This window comes from Taudactylus pleione, unplaced genomic scaffold, assembly GCF_031769625.1.
Source record: "Taudactylus pleione unplaced genomic scaffold, aTauple2 ptg000186l, whole genome shotgun sequence".
NCBI classification, from domain to species: domain Eukaryota; kingdom Metazoa; phylum Chordata; class Amphibia; order Anura; family Myobatrachidae; genus Taudactylus; species Taudactylus pleione.
Window position 1 is genome coordinate 7,866,550 of NW_028284588.1, and position 18,324 is coordinate 7,884,873.

The 18,324-nt window shown below is 42.2% G+C and overlaps 1 protein-coding gene across 2 annotated transcripts in view; it reads left to right on the forward strand.

Moving 5' to 3' along the window:
* The first annotated feature begins 755 nt into the window (after positions 1-755).
* TMEFF1 (transmembrane protein with EGF like and two follistatin like domains 1) overlaps positions 756-18,324 on the forward strand; it is a 266,232-nt gene continuing 248,663 nt past the window's right edge. The window contains exon 1 of one of the 2 annotated variants that reach the window (XM_088476339.1): positions 756-1,498. In XM_088476339.1, coding sequence (XP_088332465.1) covers positions 1,339-1,498 — 160 coding nt within the window. In that variant the 5' untranslated portion in view covers positions 756-1,338. The remainder of the gene's footprint in view (positions 1,499-18,324) is intronic. The other variant, XM_088476338.1, reaches the window with a different exon arrangement.

Consider the following 18,324-nt stretch of genomic DNA (forward strand, 5'->3'; position numbering starts at 1 on the left):
AAAGATGGTTGGAAGAACAATGGACAAGAAAAGCCTGATTGCCTTGCTGGGTTAATGGAGGGGTAGCTGATGGCTTCTCTACAGATGTCTAAGCTCTCTGATTCAAGCTTTCTTTCTTTTTCTTTCTTTTTTTTTAATGTAACCTCAGTAATATTGAGTAGAAATGTGATGTAACAGGATTCGGAGAATATATTGTATAGCACCAGAGGTAATGCATGACATGTCCCTGTTGTACAGATGCAGAGTGTTGCACAGCAGTGATTATGTTATCAACTCAGTCATCGTTTTCCTTTATTTATTTCTTCTTCTTCAGATATCTGCAAACTGCGGTTAATACAATAAATAAATACGTTTATAAATAAGTTGAGCATTGCTGTGAATTAAGCCATAATTCCAGCATAGATGTGTTCCTTTTATATATTGCTGCACTAATTGACTTTATTCACAGATTTGGCCTTTAGTTTACGCTGTTTGCTCGTTGTTTTTTCATATGGCTGTAATGGGTAAATTATTAATGTCATCTGACTATATTGTCTATTGCAGGTTTGAAAGCAACATGGTTTTCTATTCCTCTGAGAGGAAAAATACTACTTATTATTGCTAATGTCGTGATGACTATGACATGTGTTTACTTTTTGTTATGTAGGGGAGAGGTTGGAGGAAGGCAAAGGGGGCTGGTCACGTGCTCCCCCTCCTATTATTCTCCTCCTCCTCCTAATCATCCTCCGCTCTCCCTCCTGCTCCACTCACTCCCTTTGTTGTTGCCAGAAGCCACACGTATTGCACCCATCTCGTGGCTGGTGACAGACTTTCTGCTGCTTGGAACAATAACCCGGCTAAGGCAGCAAAGGGGCAATCAGTGCAGAGCAGGAGGAAGGGAGGGGCAAACACATACAGAACTGGGTGGGTACTCTTACACTCCTGGTACAGTACTGAGGATGGGTGACATGCATCCCGTTGTTCATCATTAGAAGCCAGTGAGGTTCTTGGGGGAGGTGTGCACGCAGCTGCGGGTGGTAGCATTACACACTGACCTATATGTATGCTGGTGACAGCCTCTACTACTGCTACTGCTGCTGCTAGTCACTAGGCATTACTATCCTACTGCTGGACATGCTATCACGGGAGTGAGTGAGACATAGCACCAGCAGGAGTGACAGAAAGGCTGCTGTCTGCAGGGAATGCATCATAACTGCTCTTCTGTGCTGGAGAATCAGGGGAAGGGTCTGGCGTGTGCTCCCTGTCGCTATTGATGCTCCTGGCCTGCCGCAGCAAGCTAGCACTCTTCTCGCCCCAGCAGCATCATCTGACACCAGCAGCAGCATCCTGCTCCTCATCATGGAAGGATTGCATCCTGCCTCCAGGCTGCTGGGATCTCTGACTCTCTGGTCCACGTCCTCAGTGCTTGTCTTCTTCCTAGCCCTCTCCGGTGTCCAGGCGTCCAACCAGCTGCCCAGCGAGTGCCAAAACGGGAAAGGCAAAGGCATTAATTGCTCAGGTAACCAACCCATCTGTATACCAGTCATTATGTGACCTACCGGTCCGTGTCTGCTGCTGGATCGTCTGTGCGTGCAGCCATATGTGCACACAGCTATGTGACTGTGCACAATGGCAATGTGTAGATATATGTGTGTGTCTATCTATCTATCTATCTATCTATCTATCTATCTATCTATCTATGTGTGTGTATATATATATATATATATATATATATATATATGGATGGATTACATATACAGTATATCAAATTGCTGTTAGCATACGCAAAAGGATATATATTTTAGAATGAATGAAAAAATATATGCATGTTTATTTGTAAATACATATTCACATATACATATAATTGTGAATGTAAATGGTAATTATCACTCACTTGTATTTATGATTGTACCACACTTTACAGTATGTTTTTAAAAGGGATTATTTGTGTATGTATTTGTGATAATCCAACCTATTCTCTAAACAAAGGGCACTGGGCCACCCTACAACACAACACTATTGTTTTAGGATATTCCTGCCTCAGCGGTGCTCTGTGAACAAAAGGGTGTGCAAGTCCTTATGTGCTGCTACAGTATGTAGGCAGCTGATCAATGACTGCCTGGGCACTGGCAGGTGGATGGCAGTAGTCATTAATAAGTAAGCCGCACCCCTTGGTGTATTTTCCTGGGGTGTCTCTGTGTCACTTTCTGCATAACTCAGGCGCTAGGAAGAAATAGCCAAATGAGTGCAGATTGTGCCATGTGACCAAACCCTTAGGACTGGAATTGACACAGAAAGATGATTGTTCTGGGCAGATCAAATAAAATAAAGCCTTAGCAGCTGCTCCTCTCATGCAGAAAGTCCAGATTCTGACTGCTTGTGATCACATCTGTGGGTCCTTGTGCCCATCATAGCACTCCTGCTTTAATGTAATTCATGAAAGGATAGCATTACATGTTAGAATTATTCATTTACTTTGGTTTAAAAGCTATGGTTTTATTGGCGTTAGAGTGTGCTGATGTGTAGTTGACCTAATATGAAGTTTTGGTTAAACTCATTTATTCCTATTGGGTTCATTTCTTTTCATCCCTTAAGGGATGTTCGGCATTGGCATAATAACTGAAATGTATGCTAATCACTCATTAATTGTGTATTTCTTTATCAAGTGTTATGGCTACAAGGTGTAACCTAATATGTATTAATGCGAGAATATAGAATCCTTCTAATAGAGTTATGTAATACAATGAATACAGTGTTGATTTACAGAAAAAAGGTAGACAGTGTTGATTTGTTTGATCTCATGTTATACAGAATTACTAAATAATGATTAATGTTGTGCCTAGCTTGTGTTTGTCAGTTTCTGGTTTAGTTGGTCTGCCATAGTAACTTCAGGTATTTCCATTAGAAACAAATTTATGGAGAGTATTAAACTCATGGAGAAAAATCCATCTATACAAGCAGTATTTCATTATATTATTCAGTCTACATCAGCATATATTAGGCTCTTATCTTACATTTTAAGTACAGTGTGATGGCAGATAATATAATTCCATTATATTCATGAATGATTTTTCTGAATAATATTTTTTGTTGGTTAATGTATTGTCTGTAGGTGTATTATGCATTGATGTGTCCTATTTTCTCTTGTGATGTAATTAGTTTTGTAAAGGGAAGGCAAGTTAGTGTATGTTCCAGTTATTAACAGCTTGCTTTAATCAGCCATATAGGGAATTTGAGCACATTGTAAAAAAAATATGAACTACTAGGATTAATTTCTCATCTGTCCTACTGTGAAACCCCGCAATATGAATCTTCTGTAACTCAAAGATCTGCGACAGTCTCAGGTTGAAGATAGGCTCAGCATGAACTGACCTCATGGTCGAAGGTTATAAAATCAATATCAAAAGGACTGTTTTAAAGTTTTAATAACTGTATTAATGTTTGATTCTAACATGATTTATATATAACAATAAAAAAGACAATGCTCAGCTTGCTAGCACTTAAGCACAACACCTACAATGTGCCTATAGCAGATATTTGTGAAAGGTAAAATCAAAACACTTAATTTGCAACTATATATATATATATTGTGTAATGCAACACTTTTTCAATCCTTTCAATTAAAAAAATGTTTGAAAGGGAGCTTATGATTATCAATTTTTAGCATATTTGAAATAAAATAGAACATTATTTTAAATGGAGATATATAAAGTGTTTCTACTGACTTGATGCTTACTGAACAATTGTAATACAATTATGTTTTGTCATTGAGCTTATTATAGTTATTTAAGTGCATGCTAATATTTAAATCTATTGTCCATATACTGGTTCTAAATAAATGAAACAAAATAAAAATAAATTTAGAATCAGAAAAACAAGGTTATACATATTGCCAAAAATAGAGACCTGATCAGAATATGCAAACTGCATGTGTTTTACGTATGGTCTAGATGTGCTTAGGTGAGCTCTGTTTAAAAAATTTAATTGAAACATGCATACAAATGGCCAAACACATTACAGAGTTCATTTATGTGAAAAAAAAAAACTTGTTCACATACCATTACAATGGTAAATGCATTTATTTAATATAAGGTAATTGGGAGATTGATGCAAAAATGATCCTTGGACCATAATGCAACTTTGCTGCATTTTGATATAAGACAAAGTAGCTTCTTATAAAATAGCAGCATTGCTTAATATCCTCTGGGTAAATGTCTTTAATACTTTTCAGAAGTGTAAAGGAGCCAAAGGCACATGGAAACCAAATAGTATTAGTTTGACAATGAAAGCTAATGTGTGATTGGCTGATATGGCTTAATGCAGAATTGCATTAAGCCATATCAACCAATCACACCATGGCTTAATGCAGAATTGCATGTCTGAGCAGTAGTGAATAACCCTAATTTATTTGAGGTACACTATCTCAAAGGATCATATGTCATGAATAACAGCATCAGCTGACACATTATGATGTAGAGACAATAGGGGATTTTTCTGAAAATTGATGCCCTCGTATCTGTGCAAAAAAAGTAGTGACCAAGGATACATTTTCTTTCATTTTCTGAGCTATACTAGGAATATCAAAACATTGGATTTGTTACTTTGGTTTAAAGCACTTTTTTACAATTACCTATGTACCATTTTATAACAAGCGGTCAGTCAGCAATAGCTATACTTCTGCAGAAGACAATTAATGAAAAAATGCTTTATTTTCAGTATAAATAATTTTTTGAGTGTCTAATATTTGTTAGTTTTGAAAAATATTTTTTTTTTCTTCGCAGGGTGGCAGATGTACTAAGCTCTGGAAAGTAATAAATTGGAGAGTGATACCAACTAATCAGCTCCTGTCATTTTTCAAACATAGCCTGTAACATGACAGTTAGGAGCTGAGTGGCTGGTAGCTTATCACTTTCCAATTTATCACTTTCCAGAGCTTAGTCCATCTGCCCCTAATGGTGCATACACATGGTCAGATTTAGCAGGATGATAATAACAATATCGTTTATCATTAGATTGTTTATATTGTCCATTTTTTAGCCCCTTCCAACCTCCAAATGACGAACGATGCGCGGGCATGGATGGTCGATAACGATAACGACCATCGCCCGTGCATGTAGTCCAACCTGGTCGATATCGACCAGGTTACTATAGGGACCCCCGTCGTTTAGTCGTTTGGGTTTTGGTGCTGTGCTGGATGTTCGATAAAGATCATACAGCACATTCAGGACGAACAGACAACGATATCTTTATCGTTGTCTGATCTGACAGTGTGTATGCACCATTAATGGAACTTTAAGCCCAAAACTGGGATTTCAGTTCTACTGCACATGACTGAACCAGCTAGATGGTCCCGTCTCACATACACATATTTGTGACTGGTCTGGGATAGTGAAGACTTACTTCTTACTGCTCTACTCTGGGCCACAACCAAGGCAACGCATGTATCACTCAGCTGCCTCGACGAGATTTTTTTGATAATTTATAGCAATAAGCGATAAACCGAGATAGAAAACCAGCCCTATTGCCATGTAATAATAAATGAGTTCAGTGATATTGAGCAAGTTTATAACTTCGTCGTATGTGATAGTAGCAGAGCACACTGTAAATAAATATACAGACATTACCATTTGGGCAGGAGAGGCATCTGCACATTCTTCAGTAGTGAGAAAGGCATACTGTAGATATTTTTAGTTATCACACAGTTTAACCATATGTGATATTTGCTCCAGCACAAGTGCTACGACATGCGTATCATGATACATGTCTACTGATCCTTTCAGTCTGTCCCACAGGTAAATATTAGTGATGATAGATGTGTTAGATATCCATTTCAGTTCAAGACATAACTCAAAGATATTGAAACTAAGGGAACATTGGTTCCTTTTAAAAAAAATTCTATAACAAAGAAGCTGTGATTTATAGGCTACTACGAAAGTGAATTTGTAGCGAATAAGTTAGATAGTCACCTCACACCAGTGATCACTAACATCTCAGTATGAATATTCTAATGGGCAGCATTGTAAAATGCTGTCAAGTTATAAACTCTGCTTTATGTTTTTGGATTATTTGGTAGTGCTGTACAAACAGGGATTGTTAGATGCTTCAATATTTTACTGATATGGTTTTCCTCCATCTCTGTCAAGGACCTCACAATTATTTTTTGGTTTCTTCAAAGGAGACACACAATTTATTGTGGGTGCAACTCATACTCACCTACTTTTGAAAAAGCATTACAGGGAGAATGTGAAAGCAGCACCTATGATCTCGGCGGTAATGTGGACGTGTACTGCTACATCTGAGAGGCGTGCTATAAAACTGGCTCATAGCCAAATGTAGACCAGCAGTAAACATAAGATCTATTTGTTGATAAAAACACACTGATACTTTTCAGGACTTGCTCATGTTTTGTGTTTTACAAGTGACTTCATATAAGTGGCCAAGAGAATCCTACTATGAAAAAGTATGTAGCCATAGGGATCATTGTGTCTTACAACCAATGCAGGGAAATGGCACTGATCATACCATTTGAATTTATAGTGCGCCGATTGATTTTTTTCCCCCAAGTATATAACAGCTACATAATGGGGGTAAGGTGCAATCAGGGAGATTGCTAGACTCTTTAGGGCAGGGGTGGGGAACCTATATTCTGCTGAGGGCCATTTTCATTTTAAAATATTATTCCTGGGGCCGGTGCAGGCCACGACCCCTCCGTGTGATGTCACAGGGGGGCGGGGCCACAAACGCTGTAGGTGCTCCGGGGAGCTGTAAGGTCAGCGGTGTGACCGTCTGAAGCTTCCTGAGGATTCTCCAGGCGGCATTGCTGCAAAGATTCTGGCTGCAGGGTGCCATTCTAGGCACCCTGCTAGCCAGATGAGAATAAAGCTCCGAGGGCCTGACCAAATGATTTCGGGGGCCTTATACGGCTCCCGGGCCTGAGGTTCCCCATCCCTGCTTTAGGGAGACAGGGAGATTGCTCTTCCTGACAATCATGGAGAGTTGGCAAGTTTGGTGCAACTACACAAAGTGTGATTATTTGCAGTACTTTATATCCTACGTCATGGTATCAGAGCAGTGGCCGAACACAGTCACTTTGACATAGCAGAAGGTTCATCCGTCATCTGATGATCATATCACAAGAAGACATCCTCATCCAGCCATACTTGACTGCTCTTCAGTTTCAAGGAATCTTCTAGACTTTGGGAGAGGAGGTAACCCTTCCAGATGCCTGTTCTCTTTCTGAAGTGGGGAAATCGTGATTCCCATCGCCGGACAATTGCAAGAGACATGGCCCTTCCCTACTAGGTGATGATGTAAATGATGTAATTGTATAGTGGGGGCAAAGTCATCATGGCATAAATTGCCTCATTAGGCCACACGCACTTTCCACATGGATGTCTTGGAGGGCGGTTTAAAAAGTATCCATGTACAGTATGCATCCATTTATGGTTGATTTAACTGCATATGTGCAATATAATGGTGCTTTGATGTCATGATAACAATAAATATGGTGTAAGGGAGAAATAGTTTTTGGTGATAGCATGGGTAATCTTCCTAAAACACCAAAAGCAGACCCCATGTTGACTGTTGGCATGGATAAACTTAAATAGTCTGGTATATACTTTAGGAACCTAAATTTTCTCACTATTACATATAGGCTAAGGCCACTTTTAGTGTAATTTTTTTGCCTATGCTTTATTTTGTGTGGTATAGTCGCTGTCACGTGTAGCTGGTTAAATCAGGCTTAGTACAATTTAGAACACTATTAAGTGTCAATCCAATTAGATGCAAAAGTATCGCAGGTGTGAGTCAAACCACGCTTTATGGCAGCTTGAATTCACTCACAACTGCACGCAGCCCCCATGCAAACTAAGAAATTAAGCCATACCTCCCAACCATCTCGATTTTGGCGGGACAGTCCCGCTTTTTGGGAACTGTCCCTTCTTCCCGACTGTGAGCTGCAGTGTCCCACAGGGGTGGTGGTGGTGGCAGGGGGGCACTGTGTCACCACAGAGCATAGATGATGGTGAATGGATGCCGCGTGGATGCATACATCTAAATTGGAGAGTCTAAATATATCACTTAACCATTGAAGGCACCTCAATATTCTGTTGTAAATGCAATCAGCCTGCAACCTCATGCAGTTAGATCAGTGCATACTTGCCAACCCTCCCTGATTGTCAGGGAGACTCCCTGAAATAGTACCAATCTCCCTAACTCCCTGAAGAATCTACCAATCTCCCTGATGGCAACTTACTCCGATTATGTAGTTGTTATATACTTAAAAAAATAAAAAATAAGATATATACATTCAAATGGGTTAATCAGTGCCATTTCCCTGGTTACAAGGTACAATGATGTATCAGTGTGTTTTCATCAACAAGTAGATCTTACTGATCAACAACTGCTGCTTTGGGGCTCATATATATTTGGATGTAAGTACATTTTATGAAATCGCCTCTGACAGGGACGTAACTCGATCTAGGGGGGCCCCATAGCAAAATTTTCACAGGCCCTCCTAGGTTACCACCCCCCCTCAGTCCGTGGCCCCCCATCTCACTCCCTCTCCTCGATTTATCTGCTCCGTCATCGCTCTGTGCAGGGCAGGCACACCTCCTCACCCCATCGGCTCCTTCTCTCCTCACTGACTGATGCTGGGAGGAGGCGGCCAGTCAATGAGGAGAGCCGGAGGTGGAGCCGACCGGGAGGACGTGACCACAGAGGGGGGGCATGACCACGGAGCAGGAAAGTCGAGGAGATGGGAGTGAGGAGGGTGCGGGGGTGGGAGTGCAGAAGGGCGGCCTTTGACCGAGGCTTGGTACCATAGGTGCAGGGGTCTGGCGGGCCCTGGGTCGGTCTGGACCCAATAGCAGCCGCACCCCCTGCACCTACGGTAGTTATAGCACTGGCCTCTGAGATGTAGTAGTACATATCCACTTCAAAACTGCGCACATAGGTGTCACAATCTCCCTTAAATGATTTTTCAAAAGTAGACAAGTATGGATCAGTGGTACACCTATGGGCAGGGGCGTATTTATAATGGGTGCAGGGTGTGCGGAGTCCAGGGGGGCCCGCACCGCATACTCTGCACCCATAAAACTTACCTTTCCGGAGTCCCGTGTCAACTCCAGTGTCTCCGCCTGTTAAAACAGTTGGAAAATGGCTGCCGTGGCCATTTTCCCGTCGTTTGCGCATGCACAGTACAGGGAAAATGACTACCACGTCTCAGTGTGCAGCCGGCCGCCAGGTGAAGAGGAGGGGGCCTGTGTCGGAAACTGCACATGGGCCCCCTCCTCTCTAGAATCGCCCCTGCCTACGGGGTTTCCTGGTACATTTGCAACTCCTTCTGCTGCAAATGTATTGAGAAGAAAGTGCTGTTGTGTTTGTGAATTGCTAGGGCAGCTTGTAACTCCACCCATAGCTTCAGAAACTTATCAATTAATCCAGCTTGCATGTTCCTCTACGCTACAAGGGTTGTGTATAGAACCCCTTCAGTATTTGTACCTTGAAGTGACGTGGAGTGAGAGCGGAAGTGCGGTTCCATGCCCATAAAAGCCACAGGTTTATTTTCCCCCTCTATGCCCACGTGGATGGTAAGAAATGACGTTGGACAGTAACTGATGACGTCAATGTTCATCTACGGAAGGGGATATATCCACTACAAAGCTACAAGGGACTGCTGTTGCTGAGCCTGTGATATAAAACCATTTGATAATTCCTTCCTTACAGGTACTGGTAAGAAACGTCTGTAGTGTATATTGCAGCCAGGATAAAACATAAAAGGGACAGTCTTCCAACTTAAATATTGCTGTAAGTGAATATAGTAATACAGTAGCCTGTTGATTTTTAATATGTGCAAGTAGCGTATGGTGGTGGTGGTGGTATTGCGCACAGAAATAGTATTGCGTACTGATGTTGTTATCAGTTTAGTTTGTAGTCATTATGTAGACAAAATTGATTGGACACTGACAGCAAATAGATCAATAAGATTTTATTGATGTCCATAGTTTGTAGGTCCACCCACGTGCAGTGATTACTGCAGACAACCTTCTTGGTAAACTGTCCACAAGTTCCTGGACAGCAGCAGGCAGTATGTGTTGCTATACCGCCTTAAGTACAGTGACCAACTGTGACACTGTAGAGGGTCGAGTCAGCCAAGAACGCACCCATCATTCCAATTCATCCCAGAGGTTCTCAATGGGGTTAAGATCTGGACTCTAAGCTGGTCGGTCCTTCCGGGATACCGAATTGTCTATATACCAGTTCAGCGTCGTCCTAGAAACATGACAGGTGGTATTGTCATACTGATAAAAACATTTGTTGTTTCCATAGAACTGACACAATGTAGAGAGCACAGAGTTATCTAGAACATCTCTATACTTCTCGCTTTATACCTTTACGAACACGTGTCTGCTGCAGGAGCACACCATTTCGCTTGCGCGGGGGTGTCCAATCACTTTTGTCTACATAGTGTAGTTTATGGCGGTGGTGTTAGTGTGTGGTGTGCAAGCACTCTTGTTAATGTTTTGCAATATTCAAATACTCATACAGCTATGTAGAAGGGCAGTAATATTGAGAAAGGGTAAAGAGTGTGCATGAGAAGGGATACATATATATACATATATACAGTATATATGGAAAAAGAGTGAAGATTACTGTGACAGACTGTTGATACATCAACGGTCATTAATTTATCTAACCACTGTGTCTAAATAATATAACACATGCACAACAGGGTGGCAGCTGGGTCCTATAGTGATAAGGCAGTGGTGGTCTGCCTTACAGAGTAAGTATACAGCAGTGAACTTGGAAAACAGCGCCGAAAATGTGCTTTAGTGTGCAATAAATAAATCTCAAGTAAAAAAAGATTGAAGTATCAAGTAAAGCAGGTAAAGGTGTCAAATGTACCAAGTGTTTACACAATAAAGTGCTAAGTGCATGTAAATCAAAATAAGTTATACTAAAAACTGCGGCTGATGTACTTAAAAACATATATTACAACCATATCATAGACCAACTCCATAAAACACACAAGGATAAAATAAACAGACAATTTGAAATAAATAAAAAACGGCAAATATAGAAGAGAAGAGAAAAGGATTATCCTTAAAAAGCAAATAAAAAATGTTTGTTTTTTAAATTGCTTATCTTGATCTCATAGAGGTAAGTTCATCATGGGCAAGAAATGTCAGCTCCCAATGCATTTCGTCACACATTGGACTTCATCATATTTTAGACCTCCCTTTAGAAATTCTGCATTTGCCCCTGTCGATGGTCGTGGGACTCTACAGTGACTTTGACTATTCTTGTAATCTACTTCATAAACATATAAACGTACGTACTGTACATTGTCTTCTATATATTATATTGTATCCTGCATCATGCAGAAAAAGGTCACATACTTAGAACTGCATCATTCAACCAACTCAGAGCAAAGTAGTGTGGACAATTAATCAATTTTAAAAATCATTGAAATTGTCAAGTGAGACCAATTTCCAGAGCACAATGTCCAGCATTTTAATTGCATTCATTTAATATTGGATATCCTAGTTACCATTTTCTTCAGTTTCCCCATACAGTATGTTTTAGATGTTTCTGTGTTTTTAAAATGTCTTTGGCGTGATGTGTGTTTTGCTAGCACTCTATTTTGAATCAATAATGTTATTTTGTATTTTGCACTTGAAACATCTATTTGGGTCACTGTGGCTTTCTTGGAGAGCTTTCATTAAAACAAACAAAAGCTATTTGTGTCTATCTCTATATTTATGGTGCACATCCACTAGGTGATATTAATGAGCGATTGCACGATTACGACATCGTAATCGTGCAATCGTTCATTAATCATGCACAAATCATGCACAACAATGTCGGAAACGACCAGCGTTGCGTCCTCCCGTTGGTTGTGTCTGACATCAATCATCGTCCGAACATGCCGGTCAATCTGCTGATAACGGGATGCGGGAGGGTGCCTACACTGAACAACTAATTGTTCAATGTAGGCATTGCAGGGGATGGGGAACGACGGTGTGATTACGACGTTGTAATTATACTGCCTTTCCCTACTCGCCTAGTGGATGTGCGGCTTTAGTTTTGAATAAAGAGATATCATGCATTAGCCATACAAAATGTTGTCAGCCTTAATATTGCTGTTACATATTCTAGTTCTCCTATTCTAAATTCAAATTGTGCTCTTGTTTGTTTATTCTGTTACCACCCCCCACTCCCCATTGAAGGAAGAGGTTTGTCCTTATAAGCTGCCTTTTAATCACTTCTTAGTATAATTTAAAGGGAAATTTACTCAGATGCTTAGAGTTTCTGTGTTTTCCTTGTGAAAATTGTTTTGAGAGACAACTCGCTTGGAGCTGTGAGCAATTATTGATTCTCTGCACCAGTGAAGCTTTATGTCAGATCTTTTTTATCAGCTGGCTAAGAAAGCTACAACAGAGTAGGGCCCTTTGTGAGGTAGGATACTAGGCTAGCTATTTTACTTTAGGTCATTAGGTGAGATCACTTGCTGATTGATGTTGCTGCCAGCAATTGCTTTTTTATAATATATCTTATTTTGTATATAGGATCTGTCACATGAGTTCCTGCTCATGTCAGCTCTTTTTTTTTAAAGATATAAATATTGATATAATTGTTTTCTAGCTTAGAAATAGTAACATTATTTTATATAATATTGTAAAATATTGCTCTGAAATAATACTTACACATGCCATATACTGTAAATGATTTATATGCTTTGTCTACGGTAAGATTTGTTTTGGAGGTGAATTTATATGTGGGATTTTGTCACCAATAAGGGAAGGAGGATGCTATGAGGCTTTGGGATCATGATATGCACAAGATGCCAGACACAGCTGAATAGATGTACTGTATAAAGAAACAACAACTGGGAATGTTGTAACTATCTTGAAGCTGCTGAAATCATCTGAAAATGTTATTACCATGAAGGTGACAGAGAGCAATTCCATCCCCCATCCTCATAAGAGTTTCCTCAATGGGGAAATGCCCCATCTCCATAAGAGTTTCCTCAACGGGGCAATACATAATCTACAAATTGATCTGTGCAAATAGACCAGATTTCACACAGTTTCCTAATAAAGGTGGATTAGGAGGTTCAAGTGTCTGGTGTTACCCAAGACTGGCATATTTCATATGTCCAGACCCTCTACAACAAGGCTGATCTAGCAATGAAGTGTTGGAATCACCATTTCTCCCTCATTCTTAGGAGCAGATTCAAGTCAGCACCTCACACTATGTGGGCTGCACTGTAACCACCAATTACGGTAGAGCTGCCTTCACTTATGACTGCTCGAAACATGTAAGATTGCAAGCAGAAATAAGTGATGGAACCCTGATTTTTACAGGACAGTCTTGATTCGTTGGGCTGCAAACAGGGCCGAGGTTCATCGAAAAGGGGGCTTTTCCGAGCAGATCGAGGCAATTTTGGGTGGAACAAGGGTTGGGCTATTATGTGGCAAATTTGAATGTCTAAATGTTGGAAGGTATTAATATGTACCCTTTGCTTTTAAGTTTCCCAAGAGAATTCTGGGTTCACTGTAATATTTTCATACTTTAGGGGGCCATTAGTTTGGACCAGAGATAACAGCTTGTCTTTATATAGTTGAAAATCTGATTAATAGTGCAAGGGAAGTATTCCCAGCAAGGTAGCAGTGGGCTATTTCAACACTGCTTTCATGAGAGACTTGGGCACTAGACTTGACTAGAAGCATGTCTCTCTCCTCTCCACATATGAAGTGCATCCATATTAACATTCCAACTCTCAGTTTTCTAAGTAAATGAGCTGAAAGAGGAAATAATCTTGTGAGACATCCAGCATTGACACCTATATATCCATCTAATGTATATAGTATCTGAGTTTCTGGACATCCCCCATTTTAGAATAAGACCTGATTGTACATGCTTTTCTCTGTGTTGTTGATTTACAGTACAAATTAACTTGAAAGAGATGATTCATTTGTTTCTACATAAGCTCTTGTTAAGATATACTCTATTTCCTATACAGTGCAATATAACCTTTGTATCAGATACCACATGGCCCTCTTCAGTTTCACCACTGCACTCATATTCCTGGGCAAAGGGGGGGCTACTTCATACATGAATGGCACATTGTGGCAAGGCCACTAATTGAATTGCACCGTAAATGTCAGTACCTGAAACTGAACAATGACAGCATGCAAAAAGGGATTTGTCTGTGCACAGCCAGTAGTAGTGATAGAACTTTTATTCTCTACTAGTTGGGATACCCGGTGTTGCCCGGGTTGAAGAATGGACCTTTAAATACATCAGCAGCCTTCATTTTTTACATTACAGACCAACCTAGGAGATCGTGGCATATGAAAATGTGCTTGGAGGAAATGAGCAACTGTCAGTGCAGGTGCAGTGTGACAGTTGATCCTCCGACTCACTGCTCTTCTGTTGGAGCTCTGCCTGCCCCCACTGGTACATATCAGCCTTTGCCTTCAGATCAGTGAAGTTTTAGGCACTGGAAGACTTCCTGAGTGAAATTGTTTAAACCAAAGTTTCAAATCAGAGACTCCACTGCCTACTTGGTGGGCACCATGTAGACCTCCATGGCCCTGATGAACTTCAAACATAGCCAAAAACCTAATCCTGGTCAAATTACACCACCATGCCAAGTTTGGTGGAACTAGGTACAAAACTCTGGTCGTGCATAAAGGACAAACAAACAGACACACATACATGTTTTTACTTATTATATAGATATAACATGGGTAAGGCATCATGGTTTGTTAGATATTCAGTATTTATTAAATTAAAGATGGTAATGGAAGAGGCAGGAACTTGCACTTTCGTTATGCAAATGATATTCATATTGAGCATGTGCAAAATGTGTTTCTTTTCATAGGAAATATTCACTTAAAACGTCAGGTGTCTCTCTTATTTACTAACCATTGCTTTATAATAACAGTAGGATCTTGGTAGTAAGAATCAGTCTATATATTATTATATTATTGGATGCGCTATTGTACTTGGCTGTAATTTAAAGCAGGTATCAGTGCGGTTATGACCTCCTTGTATTACAGCTGATTGATGTTTGGTAGCCATCTTGGATGACATAATTGTAAGTGTTAGCCAAAGTTGGTCAGTTTTCTACTTGCTAATGAGGAAGAAATGATTGTCAAATATCCAGACTCTTATAGGTTCAACAGTGCCCATACAGTTGCTATTAATGTGTGAAAGTTTGAGATGAAAGATAATCAAGATGTGACTGTGGGATTTTCAATTTATGACCAACCTATCATTGTTTTTGTTTTCCCTCTTTGAGCTGTTATATTATATTACATACAGGGGGTCATTCAGACCCACTCGCGAGCGGCAGTATGCTCGCAAGTGGGTCGATGTTCCCCACTGCGCATGCGCACGACGGAGGGAGCTCCGTCGTGCGCATGCGCGAGACCCGGCGAGCGACGGGCTTTCCATCGCTCGGGGTCTCGCACCAAAGGGGGCGTGCTGTCAATGTTGGGAACGCCTACCGTCTGAAGCCGGCCCCACTGACATCACTAGTGATGTCAGTGGGAGTGATTTTGGCTCTGATAGAGCCAAAATCACTCCTGGCCTTGCGGCTGGGAAACCCGACCGCAGGGTTTCCCTCGCAAGTCCGATGGTCGCGATGGTCAAGACCATCGCGACCATCTTTTTGCACGCTCGTATATGCTGTGGGTGGTGACCCACAGCTATACGAGCGTCCAGGAGGACGCTCCATTTTAATGGAGGAGGGCCCTGATTCAGAGCGAGCGCTCTGGTCAGAGCGTCCGGCTCTGAATCAGGGCCACAGTGCTCAAAGTGTGCCAGTATGTAACGGTATGACATACTGGCACTTCAAGCGCTAAACTTTTTTTTTCGTTTTGTTAGTTTTCCGGATGCCGGAATAGGGGACCCGCTGGGACCTCACTGACGATTGATGATCATTGATGATCCGCAGCACTGACAGCCATCAGACTGACAGCTGTCAACACTGCCACCTCTCAGGGATTGCCTCGGACACTGCAAACTGTCAGTAGCAATCTCACTTTAATCAGTAGTGTCAGCCGCAGCCTGGTGCCGCTGAGGAGGTGAGCTGGCGAGTGCTGCCGGCGGGAGAAGGGGACCTCTAGGAGTCCTCTGAGTGGCCAGTCTCTCTGCCACCGGTCAGACTGCAGGTGTACCTGCACTGTTACCGACTGCTGCCTCCTCGATCCGGTGTCCCGGCGAGCTCTCTCACTTCCTGTGTGTGCTCTGCTGTCCCATCCCCTGTCCACCGACACATGCAGCCATAGGAAACAAGCATTCATCAGCTATACAGTGCACACAGACAGACGCAGCCGCCCAGACTCTGCCCCATAACACTGCTGCCCTCCTTATACTGTACCTGGGTAAGTGCAAATGGTGTCAGTGTTACTGCCTTGTTCTGTCAATTATCCTTATGTGACACCATCAAGGGGTATCACACTTATACTGGACCTATGTATGTCAATCTGTACCCTATAATTACTACCCACAGACCATCACCCTCTGCCTCTATCTATCCCCCTCTGCCCTTCACTCTTTGCCTCTCCCTGTCACCCTTTGCCTCACCATCACCCTCTTCCCATCACTCTTTGCCTCTCTCTTTAACCCTCAGCCTCTCCTAGTCACACTCTGCCCATCACTCTTTGCCTCTCCCTGTCACCCTCTGCCTCTCACTGTCACCCTCTGCCCATCACTCTTTGCCTTTCTGTCACCCTCTGTCTCTCCCCGTCACCCTCTGCCTTTCATTCTTTACCTCTCCCTGTCACCCTCTTCCTCTCCCCGTCACCCTCAGTCTCTCCCTGTCACCCTCTGCCCATCACTCTTTGCCTCTCCCTGTCACCCTCTGCCTCTCCCGTCACCCTCGGCCCTTCACTCTTTGCCTCTCACTAATACCCTCTGCCTCACCGCCACCCTCTGGCCATCACTTTTTGCCTCTTCCTGTCAACCTCTGCCTCACCGTCACCCTCTCCCCATCACCCTCTGCCCATCACTCTTTGCCTCTTCCTGTCAACCTCTGCCTCACCGTCACCCTCTCCCCGTCACAATCTGCCCATCACTCTTTGCCTCTCCTTGTCACCCTCCTCCTCACCGTCACCCTCTCCCTGTCACCCTCTGCCTTTCACTCTTTGCCTCTCTCTGTCACCCTCTGCCTCTTCCGTTCACTCTCTCCCTGTCGATCACTGCCTGACACACCCCTTGTGGTGCGTGCCCACCCTCATTTTATTCTGCACGCTTTCGGCGCAAACTCATATCACACCTGACATGTTGTATCTGCTTGCACCACTGCCACAACTTCTACATTTGCCATACCCCCACTTCAAAATTCCCACTTCGACCACTGATTACATATTGATAATCTAACAGATGATATCCAAGTTTGTTAAGTTAGCCTTCTTATAGATAATTAACCTTTGTATGTATGTATGTGCATAGTTTGGAATATCCCCTGTGGTGGAAAGGATTCTCTGTTTACTCATTGCACATTTTCCTTTGTTCCTGAGCAGCATGTACTGTATTGTGTATTACAGTGTACTCCCATCATTTACCACATAAAGAGCCCCATTTATGTATGTATTTTATTACCAGTTATTCATATAACTTATCAACGATACATAACCCCTTTAACACTCTCTAGTGCGGTGATGTAATCATTTCAATATTTAACAAACAGTTGTAATCTAAAGGTGCCCACACACTTGGCGATGTGCTCACGATCCGACATTGTGTCTGATTTCCCCTTGAACTCTCCCCAGCAACTCCCTGGAAGTCGTGGCCACGATTTTGTGTTAAAAACTGTCCAATGTGACAAACGATCTATCGTGCCTCCTAACTATTCCAGTGCATCGTGACTGAGATTGTCAGATCTGCCCTACAGCGCGGCAGATCTGAAGATGCGATGTACGACCTGCGGGGACGCGCATCGGCATCGTGATCGTGAGTGGACGCTCACGATTTGGGCATATTGTACACGATTTGTTATCACGATGAGTCGGAATCAAGCAAATCGTGTAAAATATCGCTAAGTATGTAGTCACCTTAAGATTGCAGCTGTTTCTCACAGCATCGAGCATGTCAGAGCGATGCGGTCCCCATTGCCGGCAATGGAGACCCGGCAACAGTCTTTCCAGCTTCCAGGCACTGCTGGGTCCCTGAAACAGTCATGCACATTCGCAGACTGACCGTCGCGCATGCACATGACATAGAAGCCTGTTGCTGGCAGCAATAGGCAACAGAAGAGAAGACGCCGCTGAGGAGGGAGATCATCACTGGACCTTGCTGGAGAGGCGAGTAATGCTAATACCAGTGGCATAT